We start from the raw sequence: 22717 nt of genomic DNA, 5'->3' as shown, positions 1-22717 counted from the left end.
TATTTTAGAAAAAGTATAATATATTATACATTTCTTTGCAAATGATTGAATGAATGAATGATGTTGTTTTGCATTCCATTTTTAAAAAACCTAATTCGTTTTCAATCGTTCCCGTTGTTGGCCAACATCGGGTTAAAAATAAATGCTTTTTATATTTCGATCGTTGCCTTATCTAATTGTATCGACGTCTCATTGATTAGGGGGAAGTGACAATGGGGACTGTTTGTTCGCGGGGCTGTTCTGGAGCTGGAGCCTGAGGTTCAGGTTGCTTCGCTGGTCCGGTTTTCATGATGGGAATTATCCTCTCTCCAGCGTTAGGGGGAGGGCGCTTCGGTGCGGTGATTGTGAGGACTCCATCAGAGGATAGAGTGCTTGTTAGGTCGACCAGCTCGTAACCTGAGGGCAGGATGTATCTGCGAGTGAACTGGCGGGATATGAACCCGTGCTCGTCTTGCTTCTCTTCGTGCTTGCCTTCGACTACGACTGAGTTATTAGTGGCTTTAACTGTTATTTCTTCAGGAGCGAATTGTTGGACATCCAATATAACCTGCAAATGTGTACATTGATTATGTCTTAAAGATCTTTACTAAGCAGTATTTTACGGAACCAACTTCATCATAGATATAAAATAATATTATCTATTTAAACGGCTAGCATATACAATTTAAAACTTTACTTAGGGTGAGCCAGTGTAACAATAGTCATCAAGGTACAAAACATCTTAGTTTCCAAGGTAAAAAAAAGGTAGAAAGTTTTTCTAAGATCGAATTACCTCGAATTTTTCCTTGGTAAGATTAATAGTTGAAGCTGACTCTTGTCTTGCGAGATTCGCCCTCCAGGGCCTGAAGTATGAATTCCTGAGGAGAGAGCTGGATGGGAAGCTGGAAATTGAGGACAGCAGGTCGTCCTTCCTGAGCCCCACACCGAAGTGCTGGTCTAGCAGTCTAGAGGGACGCTCCCAGTCATCCCACCAGTCACGGAACATCATTGGGACAATCGACATCTACAAAACAGAAAAAAAATTATTAATAATTAGCCTGCCTCGGTTTCGATACTAAATATACTTACTACAGATTTTTTCATTTACATTAGAAACTTCTGGAATGATCAATATTTCTATACTATATTGTTCAAGTATTATATACAAAAATCTTCCTCCCGAGTCACTCTATCTATTTAAAAAACTGCATCAAAATCCGTTGCGTAATTTTAAAGATCTAAGCATTTATTGGCACAGCGGTAAGGGACTTTGTTTTATAGGTACTATGTAATGATAACACGATTTTATTAACTAAAAAGTCAACATAATATTTTTATAGTTGGAATAAAAATAATATTTCATTGATATAAAATCACAAAGAGAGTATAAACTAAAATAGATTTCATGATAATGCTGATACGAATTCAAATTATGTAAGAATCTAAAATTGCTTGCATTATTTTGACGTGAGCAATAAGCATCATTCAAGAACGATCGTTTGTTTTCGTTGTGCGTATTTCTGGCGATGAGCGTCCATCAATTACCTACGTAATCCCTACATACAGAATAACAAAAATTATCATTAAGATTATCTCATTCAATGTAACAAATCTGCAAATATTATGAATGAATTGAATGAAAAATATCATTGTCAAAAAAAAAATTACAAATTCAAAAAAAAATATTTTTAATATTATTGATGCCCGATAAATAGATAATAAATAAAATATTTTATTAAGCATAATGTGAACAATTCTGTATTTGAAAAGTTTTTTTTTTTTAATTTGTAACTGACCAACGCATAATTAAGAACGTACTTTAAATTATAATAAATACTTATAGATATTTTTCAATCGCGCTTTGATTCCGGAAACTGTCTAGAGTAAACCTGCGTCTGGTTTGTTTGGTTTGTAAATCTATACTGATCGCAAGTCGAAGTTGATAGTTTGTGGCAAGAAATAGATTATTGTAAAGACACAAACGTCTGGAACGATTCCACTAGTGATTCACCTGGAAACACATTTAGATCTGATGCAACAGACTGAACTAAATTTCTCTACGATAATAACTTTGAGTCAAATCTTTCTTTTGTCACTGACAAAAATAGTTCATTATTATTGAATATAGAATGATGATTCATTCGTTTTTGTTTTTTTTTCTATTGACATAACAATAACATTTTAAAATGCAAACAACTTTGTAGCATTAGATACCTATGATACCTAAAGGTACCTTCTACTAAATAGTCCGATCAATTTCAAGTTTAATTAAAATGTTAAAATTGATTTCCAACAATTACCTACATAGTCGAACACTTTTTTAAAATAGTAACGTGAATTAAAATTTAAACGTAATGTAACGAATGAAAAAAAGAGAAATATTTACATTTAACGAAAAACCACATAATAATAATATAAATACAGCTTATTTATTTATTTTTTGTTTAAAACACAAAACAATCAATAAGAATTATTAAAAAAAAAAAAAAACACTTCTGTACCTTTAGTGTTTTGTTTCGTTGCAGGCGCGCGCTGCGTAGTGCTCGAGAGACTACGGATCGAGATTTCAGAACGGATTTAAATAGAACTTTTCAGCGACCCACACTGAAATGATTCAGCGGCACACCTTGAACTTGAAAATCCTATGAACACCACACTACATGTTTAAAGGAGACAAACATCTCGAATTTTATCATAAATAGAATGTTGATTTTCTGAAAATACTTCTTACCGTTGATACTAAATAACGAACTTATTTAATAATTATGTAACTTATTTAATAATAATATATATTTTTTATGGTATAGGTTGGCGGACGAGCATATGGGCCACCTGATGGTAAGTGGTCACCATCACCCATAGACAATGACGCTGGAAGAAATATTAACTATTCTTTACATCGTCAATGTGCAACCAACCTTGGGATCTAAGATGTTATGTCCCTTGTGCCTGTAGTAATCATAGACATTAATGTCATACCAAAAATATTCAGCTCTTCTATATTAGAGCTCTAGTGTGTAACACAGGAAGCCAATTCTATTAAGATATTACTTTTCCTTTCAAATAAAAACCGCAGCATATACTAAAGACCAATTCCAGTTATCTATATGGGTTATAATCCGATCCAATCACAACTGGATATTTGTGTTAGTAGAATAGAAAAACGGCTGAACGAGTGCAAACAAGGCTTATAGGGCTGATTTACAAAGGAACGGTAGAGGCCGGCAGTGTCTGGCTACGGCCGCAGTGATAGGCGCGACCTTTTCCAATTTCCCAAGCGATTTTGGTCTCTTAATCATGTAGATATAAAGTACAAAATTGTTTAACTCTGAAAATGTCTCGCCGTTGCTCTCCCGGTATGAATTGAACCATAAATTGTTAATTTTTTAGTATAATTGGCTGCCAGGTTTTCCCTCATTACCATAATTCATTCGAAGAGAAACAGACTGGAGATAAATCAGAAACAAAACCAAAAGCCTTACTTGTAAATAATTCAGTGACTTCCAAATCTTATAAACCCAGGACCGAGATCTTCAACCTTATAACTAGCTAAATATGAATTAATTACTTTCTAGGAAAGATTATAAGTATTAAGTTCGATTAACTCTCCATAATTATTTATCGTGTACCATTCACTGAGTACTGTTAGTGTCCGACACTCCTAAACGGAAAAAAGTTTTTGATAATTACGTATGAGCTATTTACAAGTTATAAGACGCAGTTTAGAGAACCATCTAGGTTTTACGTGCCTGCCTCTTTCTCAGTAAATTGGGCACTAAAGTTCGTTGTTTATGAAATTGTTAAAGCCAAATATTTTCCTTAATGATGTATGTAATGAATAGATAGTTTAATTATTCGTGATTGTATCACTTGGGTATCAGTAGATAAAAAAATAAAAGTGCATTGTGATAGATAAAATATATTGCCTAGGGTCTTCGAATAGAATAATTCGTCTTCACATAGATAGATACTTATCAAATCATTCCTTATATTATCAATTGTCTACAAAAATTCTAAAACTTCAAAAAGAAATATAAATACCTACCTACTTGGTTACAATATTTACATTAAAATATGTTTTTTTTAAATGATGGTGACATTAGCATGTGACGTATTTGAATGACTGAAAAAATAATTATACATTCAAAACAGTAGGTGTCTTTCGAGAATAAACAGTTCAGGAATGGTGGGCGGCAATGAACAAGCGATACAGAGTCTTAATTTAATTCTGCATTGTCAAACGAAATACCTTAAAAATTCCGATATCTATGTTTCGAGGAAGCGTGACGTTTGACGATGAGTAATGACAATTAATAAGATTAATTAATCAATTGTTAAAAGTAGATAATTTATTAGTAATATATTCACTTAATTAAAAATAATCAAATGATTTGGATAGATACTCATACTACTCATTACATACTTTACTGTTCGGTTTAAGGCGGCGTCAGTGACCAGTGTAACTACTGGCATACAATCTTGTTTTATAAGGTTAATACACAGGCAGTGCATTTCTAGAAATATATTCTGAAATTTCAAAAATCTATAATGATTTGTATGCTATTTGGCTTACTTGTCAGGTCACAAGAAACAAACGTGGAAATCCATTTTCGCTTTTTTGAGTACCTAATACAAGTATTATTATGACATAAAAGATAACGTGCATCAAACTCAAACTCAAACTCAAATAACTTTATTCAATATAGAAGCATTACACTTTCTTACTGATGGTCAATTGAAACTCTACCACCGGTTCGGAAAAGAAAATACCCTGACCTGAGAAGAACCGGCGAAAGAAACTCAGCGGGTTTTTTTTTTTTTTTTATTTGTCTCAGATATTATTTAAACAATTTAATATGAGATGAAATAGCCAGGAGGCGATCGTTTCATTCCCAAGGTGTGCTATCGATCATAAACTCATTAATTGTATACTAACCTTTGGCACACAAGCGTTCCTTAATAATTTACTTAAATTTGGCAACAGAGGCATTTTGAACGCTTTCTGGGATCCTGTTGTAAAACCGTATACATTGCCCCACAAAGAAGTTACTGACTCTATGTAGTCGAGTAACAGGAGTAACAAGTTTGTATTTGTTCCTTGTACCAATGCTATGAGTATCACATTTTCTCATGAAATCATTAATATTTTTTCGTACATACATAACATTGCAGAATATATATTGAGAAGCAACAGTCAATATCTTGATTTCTCTAAATTTATTCCTTAACGATTCTTTAGCTCCTAGGTTATAGATTGCGCGAATAGCCCTCTTCTGTAGCACAAATATAGTATGGATAGCGGCTGCGTTGCCCCACAGCATAATACCGTATGACATTATACTGTGAAAGTAACTGAAATATACTAAGCGAGCCGTATCAACATCGGTACATAATCTAATCTTTTTGACCGCGAATGCCGCAGAACTCAGTCTACTCGCCAATCCGTTAATATGGGGGCCCCATTGCAACTTGGCATCAACAGTAAGGCCAAGAAACTCAGCAGAATCAATTGGATCCATAGATTCCCCGTTAATGAGTACATCGGCTTTTACATTATGTACATTTACATTATGTACATCAATATGAATTCTTTAATTTACTAAAGAATTGTCGGCCCTTAATTTTTTCTATATTTTGTAAATAAACCTGTTCCTAAATTTATAATAATTAGTATTAATTAGTATATGAATATTACACACTCGGGTACGCGATTAGGATTGATTTGTTATATAAAATTTTGACATAAAAGTCACAATATTATTCATCTCAAACATAAGAATTAACAACATTAAATGCTTAAATATATATGTATATACAAATATGAACTAAAACTAGTTACTGTATAAATCTTGACCGCGTGGAATGGTGGCAAGAATGCTAGCAGCATTTCCCCTTTGAATCGCAATTCCGATCCTCTGGGCAAAAATGAACCAGCCCTCCAGTCAAAAGTGGAGGCAATGAGGCGAGGTGTTATACTTTTGATGAAGCATTTTGCACCACTATTCCAAGGGCCAAGCGTTTCGACAGCAAATGGAACAAAAAAGTAAATAGATATAATACACGAATATATATATATATATATATATATATATAGCTCTTTTTTTGGCTTCAGCTTTTTCCGCAGCGGCACCGGCTCTTAACATTGTTTCTCGGATATGAGATGGGGCCAACGTGTCAACACATGTAGCGTCCCACACAAGGGCCCGACCTCGTTCCCAGGCAACCAATGTTAATCCATCAGGTCTCTTACCATCATCACGGCTAATTCCACGAGGCTCAGTAAGAGCAGGAACGTCGATGGTGGCAAGAGCCCTTTTTATGATGTCATTAAGAGAACCGTGGCGGAAAAACCTACCTGAACTCCTTGGGCAAGAGAGACCATGTAAACCGAAAGAGTCCACCTCAGAACACAGAAGTGTTCCCAGTCGGAGACCAATCGATATGCGAAAACATTCATTATCTAAAAGTGTCCCAAGATTTTTAGAGGGTAATGAATTCAACCAGTGACTAGACTAGACTTTAGATGATAACGCTAGAGTCACAATGAGCAATAATAAAGAACAGACAACGAACGAACGAAAACTAAAGTTAAAAATATATATCTACTAATAAATAACAGCGAAGGTTCTGTAATTGATTAAAATATCAGAGCATTAAGGACCTCTAATTCATTACAATTTCATACTTGATATAACTCTGAAGAATAATAAATAATTAAATACCTACTTTCCATAAACTGTAACTACACCTGTTTTAAAAATTTCATTCAAACTTACTTTTCTGGTCAGGTAGATTTTGATATTAGATAAATTGCTACTCCGTAAAGTATATCCAACGAAACCAATAAAGTAAGTAAAGTAACAGCCTCTAAATTTCCCACAGCTGGGTTAAGGCCTTCTCTCCCATTGAGAAGAGGGCTTGGAACGTATTCCACCACGCTGCATGTGGCAGAATTTCTATGAAATTAGACACACGCAGGTTTCCTTACGATGTTTTCCTTCACCGCCGAGCACAAGATGTATTATAAACGCAAATTACACACATATATTTAATGGTGCTTGTCTGTGTTTAAACGCGAAATCATCGGTTAAGATGCACGCATTCAACCACTGGGCCATCTTAGCGAACGAAGCCAATATTGTCATAATAATGAAGATATAAACTCCGCAGAATCCGAATTTATTTCTCCAGTTTCGAATTTAGAACTTAGGATCCTAAATTTTAATATAAATTTATTTTATTGTTATATACCTTTATAATCAAATAAAATTTGTATGTATAGAATTATTTTTGTGTACGCGATTTCAATTCCTAACAAATATATACGTATATTTTTTATTATTAATACTTTAAAAATTTTGTAAGAAATGGAACACAATGTAACTGACGTTGATAGCTGTCAACAATCTAAATATCAGTGTCCAGTGAGTCAGTTGACATTTTATTAAAATAAGCGTGGATAAAACTGCTACTTCAATAATCAATTAATTTAAATTATTGTCATTTATTTTTAATAGGATGTAGCACAATTTTATTATTTCAATACGATGTTCACACATCACATAAAAAAATACTAACCAACATCATACCTAACAACAATTTAAAACGTAAACAAAATAAACCTGTCATTTAGCCGACCGAGCTTATCTTGCAAAAATATTCTGATACACTGATAATGTTACCAATGAATCAAATGAAGTAATAAGTATGTATTACTTCATTTATTAGTGGGGAAGATTGCGTAGATACGAAACACGAGAACTGAAAGTGCGTGGGTAAACGTGTTAACATTTTATTACCGGCGAATAAGTTCATTCAAAATAATGTTACATTGGGTTCAGCACCGATGGACCAGCCTCTGGTTGCTTATAACGGCATTGGCAGCCTTATGTCTATTTCTATATGGTTTTTTCCCATTGAAATATCATTCTGGCAAACTAGCCTCGATGGATGATCTACCAAATGTTATCAATGGAGTGAGGTAAGTTATTATCAAAGAAAACATAATTCATAGTTTTTTGTCATATTTAATTGAATTTAAAATTTTAAAATAGATTATTAACTTAAAAGAATGGTAAAATTCATAGCTAACCAAACAGAACTTAATAAAATTTTATAAATTTTAGTATTGATGGTCAAGAAGTGTACAACTCTGGTGAAAATAGTGTAATACTCATGGTAATAGATGGCTTGAGATATGACTTTGCCACTGAGGAATACATGCCATTCACTGGCCAACTGATAAAGAATAAATCAGCGTGTCTTTATGTGTCAGTTGCTGAACCACCGACAGTCACCATGCCTCGAATAAAGGTAATTAATATAGAAATACATTTATAATTATTATGCATATTGTAGATATTATATAATTTAGTTTATAATGAATCTGATTGTAGTTTATGCAGTAATATATAAAGATTTTTAATAGTCACAAAATATAGTCACACAACCAAAGAAAAAGTTTATTTTTTTTTTCACGAATTTTGTTTTCATTAATTTATGTTTCAATAAAATCAATCATGTTGTATAAAAAAAAAATTCTAATTATTAATTTTAATATTATCTGTCAAAGTGTTTGAAAGTGAACTGTTTATAGTTGTTTAAAATCAATATATTTAATATAAAAAAAATATTACACAGTCACCAGACAGAAAGAAGGAAAAGGCACAGTGGAGGCGCACAATAAACTTCTGGAGGGATATCTTTGCAAGTGTCACTTTTTGTAATTATATCACATTGCTTTATAATTTGTGCTGGTGCCAAAGAAAAAACAAAAATAGTAATAATTATATAATCAGTGTGTTTTTTATCTATGTAACTTTATAAATTTTTTTCAAAACAAGTTTTTTCTTTGGTATTGTGATTTAATAACACCACATTAATTAGTTATTTAGCACCATAACTATCTTTAATTTAGACGTAAAATCATTACCATCATAAAATCTTTTATCATTTTATCTATGCTTTGCAAATGCAAAAGTAATGGGTGTGTTGGTTTGTCTGTTCCTCTATCTATCTTTTGCCCTTCCATGACCAAACCACTGAATTTAATGAATTTTAGTATAAAGCATTCTTTTAAAGGAAGTTGGAAGTGCAAAAGCTATTTTTAAGCCTAACACCTGATAGCTAACCCCTTACACATAAGCATTGAGCAATAACCAATTGTGAAAGAGAAAAATGTTGTTAACCTAGTCCAAGCATATATTAGCTGTAAAGATTTACATAAAGCAGTAAAGTAAAAGCAACAGCCTGTACATTTTCTACTGCTGAGATAAGGCCTCCTCTTCCATTAAGGAGAGGGTTTGGAACATATTCCACCACTCTGTTCCAATGCGGGTTGGTGGAATGCACATGTTGCAGAATTTCGATGAAATTAGACACATGCAGGTTTCCTCACGATGTTTTCCTTCACCATCGAGCATGAGATGAATTATAAGCATAAATTAAGCACATATACATAGTGGTGCTTGCCTGGATTTGAACCCGCAATTATCGGTTAAGATGCACGCGTTCTAACATTTTCAATAACTCTGCCATATTAAATAAAAACTAATCTTAATTAATATATCTTAATTCATAAAACCTGTTATATTTTCTACTTCAATTCTTGTATACACTTTTATTGCACTTCCAAATTTCCAATCACAATTTCGCTGACTATCCACAAATACCTTATTTATCCATAATAAATTTCATAGATTATATTCAAGATCCTGACCAATTTTATCTAATAAATTTAACTTAGTTTTTAATACTACCGCAGCAGACTACAGGTTATAAATCTTATAGATTTAACATAATGTTATGTAGTGCTAATTAATATATGAAATCATTATTAAAAATTATTGTTATAAAGTGACCATTTCATAGTCTATAATTACCCAATGGAAAATGTTGCTAAATGTGGTATGTTGTATAAAGCAATTGTAGACGTTATTGCCTGTAAATAAGATATATTTAAGCATGAACATAGTTAAGTTTTGCATGAGTTATCACAGTTTTAAAATAGAAATAATTGCAATTTGTATACCTGAGAAGGGTTTCAAATCAATATTATATGTCAATATCATATAATATTGATTCTTGAAGTCTTCCTAAAGCTATTGTACTTACGAATTATGGATAGTTTTGGGAAAAGAAAAATTAAATTTCAATTGATCACAAATGCCATTGCGAAAAAGAGTTATAAAAAACTAACACTTATGCTATGCATTGTTGCACGTTTTTTTTCATGAACTTAAAATTTAATGGACTGCAAAAGTAATATATCAACAACATCACTGCAATACATCATTATTGTTTTTCATCATATTTTAATCAAATTATTGTTATCTTTTTCTATACCTACACAGGTGAAAGAGATAGCAATATCTTTCTTACTTTATTCGATGAATTGAATTCACATATTATTTTATCACCCTATTTTTTTGGTTTGTTGGTGTCTAGTCTAACAAAAGATATTGTATATCTTCAGGCAATGATGACTGGGAGCGTTTCGACGTTTGCGGACGTAGCGTTGAACTTCGGCGCCCCCGCAGTGGTAGGGGATAGCGTGCTGCGCGTAGCGAAGGCGAGGGGCCGGCGCACCGTCATGTACGGAGACGACACGTGGCTCAGACTCTTTCCCGGATTGTGGACAGAGTCTGACGGCACCACTTCGTTTTACGTCACAGATTATACAGAAGTAGGTATTGAAACTTATATACGTTATTATATAGGTTAAGGCCAGATATGTTATGGATTTCGTATCTGGATACGGATATATGAATAATATTTTACCGGTTTCAGATAGGGTCACGATAATTTTTCGGATTATCAGATTGTTTCGGATAGTTTCGGTTAACATTATAAATATTATATTATATTATTACGCTTCTTTTGTTTTTTTTTTTAATTTTTTTTTGTATTTTATTAATTTTGTCTTACTTTCTTTTTTTTGTGGTGTGCAATAAAGAATAATTCATTCATTCATTATTGAAAAATTAAAAGAGTAAATAACATTTGGTGCTGGGTTCTTTCACAGAAAGAAAGCAAAAAACTTTAAAAAACAATTATCTACTCTCTCAAAGTCTTAAAGTATTTAAACACGTTATATATACTTTTTGTCGGAATCTGTTACAGTTTCGAATAGATTTTTCTTCTAGGATTATGGAGTATCATAACACCCCTGCTTCGCTTATGGTATGGTTTGATGACTTTTAACCGCATTGGTTTTCCTTTCAGGTAGATAACAATGTAACACGCCATCTTGACAGAATTCTAACTCCAGATGAGAAAAAGAAACCGCCGTTTGATCTGCTTGTGCTCCACTACTTGGGTCTCGATCACATCGGACACCTAGAAGGAGCCAGAAGTCCTAAAATAAAACCTAAGCTTCTGGAAATGGATGACGTAGTCAAGAAAATATACAATGCTATGCAAACATGGGTGAGTTTTAATTTGAAAGATAATGGAATACCAGATTCTTAACATGCGAGCACCACTGTTTTTATGTGCTTAAAATGTGTATAAAACATCTCAGCGTAAGAAAACATGGCGGATGAAAATTTGCCATAACACATATATCCACTAATGCATTGGTGCAGTGTGCTCGAGTAAGCACCACACCTTTTTACAGAATGAGAGGGCTTAGCCCCTTGGCTTAATTAATATATATTTTTTTTTAAATAAATAAATAAATATGAGACAACATCACATACATTACTCTGATCCCAATGTAAGTAGCTAAAGCACTTGTGTTATGGAAATCAGAAGTAACGACGGTACCACAAACACCCAGACCCAAGACAACATAGAAAACTAATGGTAGTCTACATCGACTCGGCCAGGAATCGAACCCGGGACCTCAGAGTGGTGTACCCATGAAAACCGGTGTACATACCACTCGACCATGGAGGTCGTCAATATATTTTTAACAAACTTGACTTAATATATTTTTTCCGTCGTTCCATCTCGTGATCAATGTTATGGTCAGGTTAGGAGATAAGCTCCAAACTCGTTGGTTGGTATTGTCTATAAGAACCCCCCCCCCCCCCCGTGCCGCAGGACCGCGTTGGTTGATGTTGTCTATAAAAACTGACGCCCCCCCCCCCGCGCCGCAGGACCGCGTTGGTTGATATTGTCTATAAAAACTGACGCCCCCCACGCGCCGCAGGACCGCGTTGGTTGATGTTGTCTTTAAACCCCCCCCCGCGCCGCAGGACCGCGTTGGTTGATATTGTCTATAAAAACTGACGCCCCCCACGCGCCGCAGGACCGCGTTGGTTGATGTTGTCTATAAAAACTGACCCCCCCCCCCCCGCGCCACAGGACCGCGTTGGTTGATGTTGTCTATAAAAACTGACCCCCCCCCCCGCGCCGCAGGACCGCGTTGGTTGATGTTGTCTATAAAAACTGACGCCCCCCACGCGCCGCAGGACCGCGTTGGTTGATGTTGTCTATAAAAACTGACCCCCCCCCCCCGCGCCGCAGGACCGCGATGGTTCATATTGTCTATAAGAACAAACCCCCCCCCCCCCCCGCGCCGCACGACCGCGTTGGTTCATATTGTCTATAAGAACAAACCCCCCCCCCCACCGCCGCACGACCGCGTTGGTTCATATTGTCTATAAGAACTACCCCCCCCCCCCCCCCCGCGCCGCACGACCGCGTTGGTTCATATTGTCTATAACAACAAACCCCTCCCCCGCGCCGCACGACCGCGTTGGTTGATGATGTCTATAAAAACTGACCCCCCCCCCCCCCCGCGCCGCAGGACCGGAAGGGCGTGCTGCTGGTGTGCGGCGACCACGGCATGCGCGACGCGGGCGGCCACGGCGGCGCCTCGCCCGCCGAACTGCTCGTGCCGCTCGTAGTGCTCACCAGCGACGGCTTCCGCTGCCCGCACGAGTTAGTACACCCTACCTCAGCACACAACAATAGGAATTAAACTTACTACTTCACATGCATTCATTCATTCATTCCTCATTATCTAGACACGCAGTAGCGTGTTAAGCCAAGTTCAAGAAGAAGAATATATTCTACTGTTAGATGGGCCACCATGATGACATTTGGTCACTAGCTTACGTATTTTCACAATGCGTCACTTACCATTTGTAGTGTGATGTTATCATATGTTATACATTGTGCGTTATAGGTTACTGCTATACTGGTTTTACATTTTTCAAAGCGGATCTTTCACATCCGGCAGGTCTTGTACTAGTAAATTTATATAATGTGGTCTATTGCTTGATGGTAGGGCTTTGTGCTAGCCCGTCTGGGTAGGTACCACTCCCCCCCCCTATCAGTTACTCTTCCGCCAAATAACAGTACTCAGTATTGTTGTGTTCCGGTTTGAAGGGTGAGTGAGCCAGTGTAACTACCGGCACAAGGGACATAACATCTTAGTTCCCAAGGTTGGTGGCACACTGGCGGTGTGAAGAATAGTTAATATTTCTTACAGCGTCATTGTATATGGGTGATAGTGACCACTTACCATCAGGTGGCCCATAGGCTCATCCGCCAACCTATACATATACATATATACATTAAACTAAATTTAAACTGAACTGAATTTGCGTGTCAATGTTCTGAACATTGCGAATGTTAACGAAGCTGTCATCGCAACTTTAATGTTCGCTGAACTGGTATGAGGAGTTAAGTGGATTAATGTCACATTGTGACTAAGAATGAGTGTGGCGGCGGCAGGGCGGGCGCGGGCGGCACGGTGGCGCAAACGGACGTGGCGCCGTCGCTGGCGTGGCTGCTGGGCGCGCCGCCGCCGGGCGACAGCGCGGGCCGCGTGCTGGCGGCGCTGCTGCCGCCAGACGCGCGCCAGCACCTCTACCTGTTGCACGTGCTGGCCGAGCGCAGCGCGCGCCTCGTACCCGCCACCGACAAGGGTAGGCTGACCGATTGGTGCGTTTGTGGAGTGTATATAGGTTGTGGCGAGAGCTTCCACGCCCAAGTCGGAAATTTCGGTAACAACTCGGAGTCTGGAATTTGGAAGGGTAGGCTGCCACGCGATTGATGCGTTTGTGGAGTGTATATAGGTTGTGGCGAGAGCTTCCACGCCCAAGTCGGAAATTTCGGTAACAACTCTGGAATTTGGAAGTGCTGTTTACATTTTGCCCGCTGAAAGAAATGCACGTAGGTTGCGGCTGAAGTCGTTTTTGTCAGAATTGAAGTCCCGTAGGACAGAGTGCGGAAATTGAGAGCTCACCTATGTTTCCGCACTCACTATTGCAAGATCTTACTTAATTGCCAAGTCACCTTCGAGCTATCCCGCCAGGTCAGGATGACAGTATCACTATTATTGTTGGTAATAAAAGTAACGTATGAAAACAACAATATCCATTAAAGTCAATTGGCTTAATTATAATATATTTTAAATAATAAAAAATGATACAAAACATCTCGTAATTATTTATGTTATTTTGGTAACATACGACAAACTAATTTGAGAAAACATAAATAAGTATTTTTTCCAATATGAAACAAAACTTTGATAATTTCAGAATTTTACAAACAGTTCGAACGCGCTAAGGCCCAATTCGCCCACTTCTTGGCGACGGGTCAGCAGAGCGCCGCCAAGATCGCGAAGGAATTCTACGAAGAGTCCCTGGAGGAGATGGCCAAGTACCTCACGGAGACCACAACCGACTTCGACATGTTCGCTCTCATCTGCGCTACCTGTATCTTGTACCTTGTGAGTACTAAATAATGATACTATGTTGTCTTAAATTTTCGCGATTATTACACATTTAAATAAAACTAGTTATTATTAACTAGGGATGTCCAAAATAATTAATATACGCGATTAAAATCCGTAATAACTAGTTTTATTTAAATGATACTATGTATATATATATATTTGGTAAAATAAATAACATCCCTCTTTTCATCATCATTTTTCTAATATTTTGTATTACTCTTATGTTTACACGTGTTGTGCAATAATGTTTTTTAAATAAATAAAAAATACAATGAAGATGTCTCTGAAGTGCGACTTTTTATGCAGATATTTCAAATAAGGAAATATATTTTGAAAGTTACTTATATTAATTATGTTATGAAAACAATAATTGTAAAACATTACATTAAGAAAACATCCGTTATCTATTATATCAATAATGATTAAAAATTACTAAAGTTGTTAATCGCGGGATATTTACCATGTTTTTTTACGGGAGTCTCGTGAACGAGACATTCGTAGATAATGTCGAAATATCGAGTTCCAACGGATAAAAATAAAAAACATGGTAAATATCCCGCAATTAATAACTTTAGTATTAAAAATAACCATGTTAATATAAAATCTTATACATGATTAAAAATGTTTTATATTCAACACTTGAGATTTGATTTATATTTAACGGACATTTTTATTGCAGGTGAATATCATATTTCGAACAATAAACTAAAATTATACTTCAAATTAAAATGGTGATACCGCCTGGTTGCAAAACATGCACACAGAAATATAAATATATATATAAATTAAAATTAAAATAAACCTAGTTCACGAACTAGGTTTTCTATGACTTCAAAAAATTTACTTTAGCAATTCTTTTTGCCATTTCAAAAGAATAACTAGATTCATATACTATCTGATTATTATATTATTTCCGGGTTTTTATTGACATTTGAAGAAATTGACGTTTGAAATTTCCAGCTCGCCGGGGCCCTCCTCTGCGTCACACTGTACTCTCTCCAACCGGAAGCGCGAAGAAAGATAAGCATTCCCAAACTACATCGGTCCAAAGCGAGTTCATTGATCGCATTCTTCGTGGTACTACTTATATCCGCTTTTACACTGCTTGTGGCCTGCTTTATTACGGAAACCAAGAGCCAGTTTTGCTCATTCAGCCCTCTGTGGACTATAGCCTTTATAGCAGCGGCGATGACCATCACAGTGACATACTTCATTATTAAAACAACCATAGAAAATACCAAAGATCTCTCCACGTTGAGGGATCTGAATGCAATTGACTATCTATTGATCATAGGCACACTGTTCCATTCCTGGTCGTTTTTTGGCACGAGTTTCATAGAAGAGGAACATATGACATGGTACTTCTTCTGGAATACGCTGATGTTTTTCATCCTGGTTCGGACGATTGTGGTTGTGGTGATGTATTTCGCGAAGCGGTGGTCGGGCGCGACGGAATTCCAAGAGAAACCGGATCTGGAGAACCGGATGAGCTCGGTCGGTGTCAGCATCGTGCCGCAGTGGGTCTTGCTGATCGCTCTTCATAGGTAAATATAATATAAATATAATAAGTAAATATAAATATGAGACAACATCACATACATTACTCTGATCCCAATGTAAGTAGCTAAAGCACTTGTGTTATGGAAAATCAGAAGTAACGACGGTACCACAAACACCCAGACCCAAGACAATATAGAAAACTAATGGTAATAATAAGTATATATTGACTCGGCCGGGAATCGAACCCGGGACCTCGGAGTGGCGTACCCATGAAAACCGGTGTACACACCACTCGACCACGGAGGTCGTCATCAAAGTTATTCCAAGTATATTTTAGCAAACTTATCATACCATTAACGTGAACCGCAAGGGATAAAGTGACATATCGATCTGCCCTTTGTTTCCATGGAGGATGAAATAGCCAATGCGATTAATACAAGGGATGTATCATGTCAGATCTCGAGTTAGTATATGAATGGAGGTGACCGAATGTACCCAGATTACTTTTTATTTATAATAGGTTGGGGAAAAAGTTTCTTCGTATTTTATATGAAAATTCAAAAAGTTTTTTTTTATAGTTTATTTACATTTGACTAAAGTATGTAGGTGCCATTTTGTTCCATAACTTTTTGCCATCTTGTTGGTAGTGACATGATCCCAATGCTGTAAAAATTTTGGGGCTTCTGATCGAAAAACTGCGACAAGTGGTTTTGGCAGTCCTCTCGTGATGTTAACCTGACACTGCCTAAGGAATTCTGCAGAGACCGAAACAGATAAAAATCTGAAGGTGCAAGGTCAGGACTATACGGCGGATGCATTAATACCTCCCAGCCAAACTCTCGTAATTTTTGTTGAGTGGCTAAAGATGTGTGAGGTCTAGCGTTGTCATGGTGAAATACCACACCCCTTCTGTTGATCAATTCTGGCCGCTTTTTCTCATTTTCTTGCTTCAATCTCATCAATTGTTCGCAATACAGTTCTGAATCGATGGTCCTGCCGGGCGGTAACAGCTCAAAATGAATGATGTCCTTCCAATCCCACCATACACACATCATTACCTTGTTGCGAGTTAATCCGGGTTTTGCCACAGTCTGTGAAGCTTGACCGGCCTTTGACCACGATCTTTTTCACACGTTCTTGTCGTATGTGATCCACTTTTCATCACCAGTTATCAGCTTCTTCAAAAATGGTTCGGTTTCATTACGTCGTAATAAAGAATCACAAATGAGTACACGGTTCATTAGGTTTCTTTCAGTGAGTTCATGAGGCACCCATATATCGAGCTTTTTTGTGTACCCAGTTTTATTCAAATGAGTCAAAACCGTTTTGTGGTCAATTGCCAGTTCTTCAGCTACATCGTAACTACTAATATGCCGATCTTGCTCCACTTTTTCAAAAATGGCATCAATTTTGTCCGCAACAGGGCGACCAGAGCGAGATGCATCTTTGATATCAAAATTTCCGGCTTGAAATCGCTTAAACCAAACTTGCGCTACTCTCACAGATACTGCATTAGGTCCATAAACATCACAATTTTTTTTCGCGGCTTGAGTTGCATTTTTACCTTTTTTATAGTAAAATTTTAAAATGTATCGAATTTCTTCTTTAGATTCACTCATTTTAACAACAACAAAAACAAATGAAAATCGCACAAATTCCTAATTTGAATTTGGAAGTGCCTTTTTTAAAGTTAAAACTTTTTAATGATACCAAAACCAGCCAGATACAAATGGTATAGCCAAAGAGATTTTATTACAAGTTCATACATACTATATGCGAAAAGACTTTTTCCCCAACCTAATATATATAAGGCTGAGGAGCCATAGACTACTTTAGAACTAAGGTATGAAATCACTTGCATGCACCAACAACCAAATAAAGTTAAGTTGTCACAGGCTCGTACTTGATTAGGTCCAAGAAGGCACGGCAATTCTTACAACAGGCATATACCGAAAACATCCTTTTAAATATTAAATCAAAATACATTTACATTTCATATCATAGATAATATTTAGTTTTAGGATATGTTTGTCTTAAATAATTTCGCATATTCCAGATATTTGAGGACAATGAATCAAACGGGGGATCGGTGGTTGTTTCTCCCAGATACGGCGGATTGGTTGAACTCGCCCGAGAACGCCTTCTATCTAGAAGCGCATCTTGTTATAGGTAACACTTTATAATAATAAAGAAATAAAAAAATAAAGCAACAGTAACAATTGGTCTTTGGTGGTAGGACTTTGTGCAAGCCTGTCTGGGTACCACCCACTCATCAGTTAATCTACCGCCAAATAACAGTACTCAGTATTGTTGTGTTCCGGTTTGAAGGGTGAGTGAGCCAGTGTAACAGGCACAAGGGACATAACATCTTAGTTCCTAAGGTTGGTGGCATATTGACGATGTAAGGAATAGTTAATATTTCTTACAGCGTCATTGTCTATGGGTGATGGTGACCACTTCCCATCAGGTGGCCTATATGCTCGACTGCCAACCTATACCATAAAAATAATTACACTAGAATATTTGGTAATATTTAAAACAACGAATATCAATTATTGTAATATCCTTATTTAATATTTTGTTTAAATTTAATTTTTGATACAAACCTATTTCAAAGGTTTTGTCATGATAATATCGTGTCTTGCGTTCAGATATATCCTTCTGCTGTGACAAGAGACGATTCGCCTCTAAATGTCATTCATTAATTAATTAAATTTAGTACATTAATTATATACACTTTAAAACTTCTTTTAATATACTGATTATGTTATTTTCTATTTTTAAAGTATTTAAGTTGATATTAAAATGTGCTTTATAATAATAAGAAACTTGAAACTTTGAAAAGGTATCTAATATTTTGTTTTCAAATCTGCCACATTGATGTAATAGGCTATTTGACAATGTGAAAAATAAATTGTGAATTATTGTAATCAGTGTATATTATGAGTTTAAAAATGGTTATTTACTAACGAAACCTGAAAATAATACTTAATAATACGTAATACTACAAAAATCAATAAATAAAATGCATTTTTTCAAACGTTTGTCACACAAAACGTTCGTGACACAAAACGCCCCTGATTGGCCGGGCTTATGATGAAGTCACTTTCTTGTAAACCTTGCTTTTCTACTGTATATACCACAGATTAAAATACAGCAAAGTGACGTCACCAACCCCATTGCAGCGCTATATTGTCCAAGTAGCGTTTTCGCGCGTTATTTAAATATGGAATTTTTAATATGATATTTTTCGGCAATTTTGCTAGAAATAAAAAAATCTACTTTTACTTGGTTTCTTAACCTCTACTATAAAATGGATTTTTTAAAATCCATTTTATATTTCTTAATATAAAATGGATTTTAATTATAAAATAATTAATAATAATATAATCTAATAAAAAAAATAATAATAATTTTAAAATCCATGTTATATTAAGAAATATAAAATGGATTTTAAAAACCAGTCAAATAGCCTATTGTATTGTTTTTTCAGGGAGTCTTCTAACTTTGTCGATATGTCTTTGGAACATTCGCTTCATGAACAACTACATGCAAATACACTCCGCGCTGACCATCCTGGCGACGGCTTGCGTTCTCTGCCACCGGATAGCTACCAACGCCTTAGTGTCACCCTTTCCCATCATAAAGACATGGGATCCTGTAGTAATCGTCAACGTATTTTGGGGTCTACTCATAAGCCAATTAATATTCGAACTTCTCACTTACATTGGCCTGTTTAAAACTTGTGGTTTCACACTGAAGGGTGATAATAAGTTTGCGTATAGCAAGCCCAAAGCGAAGACTGAGGACTACTTCTACGATCAAATGGAAGAACCTTGGAATATAGACGAGGTAAAGTTGTCCCTCGCTCGATCACTCACTCACATCATGTACAACGATTTGATGTTGATTGTAATACTTCTAATGAAGCCGCACAACGTAATAATGGTCCCGAGCATTTATTTCACCTGCAAGCTGACGTCTAAGTGCTTGGACCATAAATTGTTGGACGCTAGGAAGAGGAAGGATACGGAAATATTAGATATATTGAGCAAGTCCCTCGTTCATCTCTGGATTGGAATCTTGTTTTTCTTTTATCAGGTATGTATGGATTTGGTTTATTATTTTTTGTAAAATTGTATACTGTTTTATTGTATAGTCTATTTCAATGGCAAGAGGCGTAAAAATATTTATAAAAAAAAAACATTGAATCTATATGACAACATTGGTCCAAGTCTAAAATAATCTATGGTATTTACTATGGTTTCGCAAAAACTGGCATTTTAACTTTTTACTTGATCTCTGTAATAATGTATAATTGGAAATGAATGTAAGCATACTACGTACTTAATCGGAATAGTGTTATATTATAAATAAAGATTAACTAATAAAGATCTGTTTGTTGTTTTAGTAGTAAATCATGTGGAATAAGAAATATTAGGTTTCTTTAAGTTTACTCCTCCTGCCATCGGAATGGGCTACTTACAAACATAATCTTTGATTTTATATTCGAATAATAATATATAAGGTGATGCGTTACTTACGTCGGACTAGAGAGAGATTTGAATATTCACCAGGAGTGTGAGTGCTAATGCTCGGTTGTGACATTATCTTTGATTTAATACTCGAATAATAATATATCGCGTCGCTTCCGTCGCACTAGAGAGAGATTGGAATATTTATCAGGAGTGTGAGTGCTGATTCTCGGTTGTGGCGGCAGGGCAACTCCAACAGCCTGGCGTCCGTGGACCTGGGCGCGGGCTATGTGGGTCTGCGCGAGTACAGCGCGGCGCGCGTGGCGGCGCGCATGGGTTTGCACGCGTACGCCGCGCCCGCGCTGGCCGGCGCGCAGCTGTTCTGCGCAGCCGCCGCGCATGCGCAGAACTGGCGCGGGTCGGTATCGCTCCCATTTTAATTCTATAATATATTGTTCTAACTTTGGGGGGGGGGGACTTTTTTTATCATGTCTAGACAGATTGAAAATATTACTCTTTTATTTTTTTTGCGAGTCAAGATGGTGGTGTGGTTAGAACGCGTGCATCTTAACCGATGTTTGCTGGTTCGAATCCAGACAAAGCACCGCTGATTCATGTGCTTAATTTATGTTTATAATTCATCTCGTGCTCAGCGGTGAAGGAAAACATCGTGAGGAAACCTGCATGTGACAAATTTCATAGGAATTCTGCCACATGTGCATTTCACTAACCCGCATTGGAACAGCGTGGTGGAATATGTTCCAAACCCTCTCCCTAATGGAAGAGGAGGCCATTAGCCCAGCTGTGGGAAATTTACAGGCTGTTACTTTACTTTTTTTTACTTTAATTCCAAATTGTATTGTTCTAACTCTAGGGGGGGGGGGACATTTTATCATGTCTAGGTAGATTGAAAATATTACTTACTTATATTTTATTGTTAGTAGTAATTTAACTTTTTTTATATTATCTGTTCCTACACTTAGTATGAGAGTATGCAGTGAAATGTCATTTGACGTTTATTTTCAGGTACCTGGAGTCAGTCTGGAGAGTGATAAACGTGTTCGCCTTGCAAAGGGTGTACCAGCTCGTAATATACTGTGTCATCGCAATTCTGTTCAGGCATCATCTATTCGTGTGGACAGTATTTTCACCCAAGCTGCTGTATGACTTTGTGGCTACTGTGTTTTCAGTGCAGGCTCTGTGTACGATATGCGCCATAGTGCTATTGACGCATGCGTCAAGTTGGATCGCTAAAAAGTTGACGTACAAATCGACGTTGTGATGTAAATTTTAGACAACATGCATATTATTATAGTACAATAATTCGGATGTAAAAAATCTTAAATGTACATACTATTGTTTATGAGGCATGGGAACGGCGAAGGGTCTAGAATAAAATCGAATTAAATAATCGATATTATAGATATAAATGTATAAAAAGAACAATTCATACAATTGTATAATTTTTCTACTTGATGCCACTCCTTTGATTTGCCTTTTCCGCAACTGTTATATTTTTTACATTTGTAATAGGAATGTTATACTTCAAATGAATTATAATGACAAACAAATATAGTTCAAATGTATTTTTAATTTAATTTATAAAGTTTTACTAAATAATTTAATCATTCTCCTCAAAAAGAGCCGGCTTTGAACATTGGATTATTGAGAGGCTGCTACTTTAGTTTTATGAGGATAATTACATGTATGACAATTATATACCTAATAATATGTACAACATATAAAATATTTAACATATACTAATGTGTATAGAACTTGTGAATCCTTAACAAAGTTAAGGATTTAAATGCCATCAAGCGCCACTTAATTTTAAATATACTTGTGTATATTGAAAATGTACTATTTATCATATATTCGATACAAGGGTATATGTATTGAAAAACTTTTTGCCTATACCGACACATGCCACAACAAAACTGAAAGCTGTAATAAGCTCTTATGTTATAAAATATGCCTGATGATGTAGGCATCAGACATATACAGAAATAAACTTTTTATTAAAAACTAATAAAGATGTTCCTAACTTTAATTGATTTTAATTTTATTACTT

At 36.0% G+C, this 22717-nt stretch overlaps 2 protein-coding genes across 3 annotated transcripts; one reads left to right on the top strand and one right to left on the bottom strand.

Moving 5' to 3' along the window:
• Positions 1-2710, bottom strand: LOC124537466 (protein lethal(2)essential for life-like). The gene is made up of 3 exons (XM_047114322.1): positions 2481-2710; positions 773-1003; positions 1-547 (listed from the first exon to the last, which is right to left on the bottom strand). The coding sequence occupies exons 2-3, from the start codon at positions 1001-1003 to the stop codon at positions 197-199; spliced, it is 582 nt and encodes a 193-aa protein (XP_046970278.1). The 5' UTR covers positions 2481-2710; the 3' UTR covers positions 1-196.
• Positions 2711-7398: 4688 nt separating this feature from the next.
• Positions 7399-22216, top strand: LOC124537339 (GPI ethanolamine phosphate transferase 2). 2 transcript variants are annotated; one of them, XM_047114162.1, is made up of 13 exons: positions 7399-7960; positions 8106-8292; positions 8620-8685; positions 10454-10663; positions 11203-11406; positions 12734-12867; positions 13666-13859; positions 14475-14665; positions 15632-16215; positions 18228-18340; positions 19665-20272; positions 20892-21064; positions 21673-22216. In XM_047114162.1, the coding sequence occupies exons 1-13, from the start codon at positions 7803-7805 to the stop codon at positions 21926-21928; spliced, it is 3078 nt and encodes a 1025-aa protein (XP_046970118.1). In that variant the 5' UTR covers positions 7399-7802; the 3' UTR covers positions 21929-22216. The 2 variants fall into 2 exon arrangements, with proteins under 2 accessions (XP_046970118.1, XP_046970120.1); XM_047114164.1 differs by lacking the exon at positions 8620-8685.
• The last annotated feature ends 501 nt before the right edge of the window (positions 22217-22717 follow it).

This window comes from Vanessa cardui, chromosome 18 (assembly GCF_905220365.1).
Source record: "Vanessa cardui chromosome 18, ilVanCard2.1, whole genome shotgun sequence".
Taxonomy (NCBI): domain Eukaryota; kingdom Metazoa; phylum Arthropoda; class Insecta; order Lepidoptera; family Nymphalidae; genus Vanessa; species Vanessa cardui.
The sequence above is the reverse complement of the archived record's forward strand: the minus strand, read 5'-3'. Positions and strand labels throughout refer to the sequence as shown.

Excerpts from the sequence above, each read along its gene's own strand:
- LOC124537466 (XM_047114322.1), bottom strand. The coding sequence starts at position 1,003 with ATGTCGATTGTCCCAATGATGTTCCGTGACTGGTGGGATGACTGGGAG. Across the intron at positions 548-772 it reads TTACCAAGGAAAAATTCGAG|GTTATATTGGATGTCCAACA; the intron begins GTAATTCGATCT and ends ACACATTTGCAG.
- LOC124537339 (XM_047114162.1), top strand. The coding sequence starts at position 7,803 with ATGTTACATTGGGTTCAGCACCGATGGACCAGCCTCTGGTTGCTTATA. Across the intron at positions 7,961-8,105 it reads AATGTTATCAATGGAGTGAG|TATTGATGGTCAAGAAGTGT; the intron begins GTAAGTTATTAT and ends TATAAATTTTAG. Across the intron at positions 8,293-8,619 it reads TCACCATGCCTCGAATAAAG|TCACCAGACAGAAAGAAGGA; the intron begins GTAATTAATATA and ends AATATTACACAG.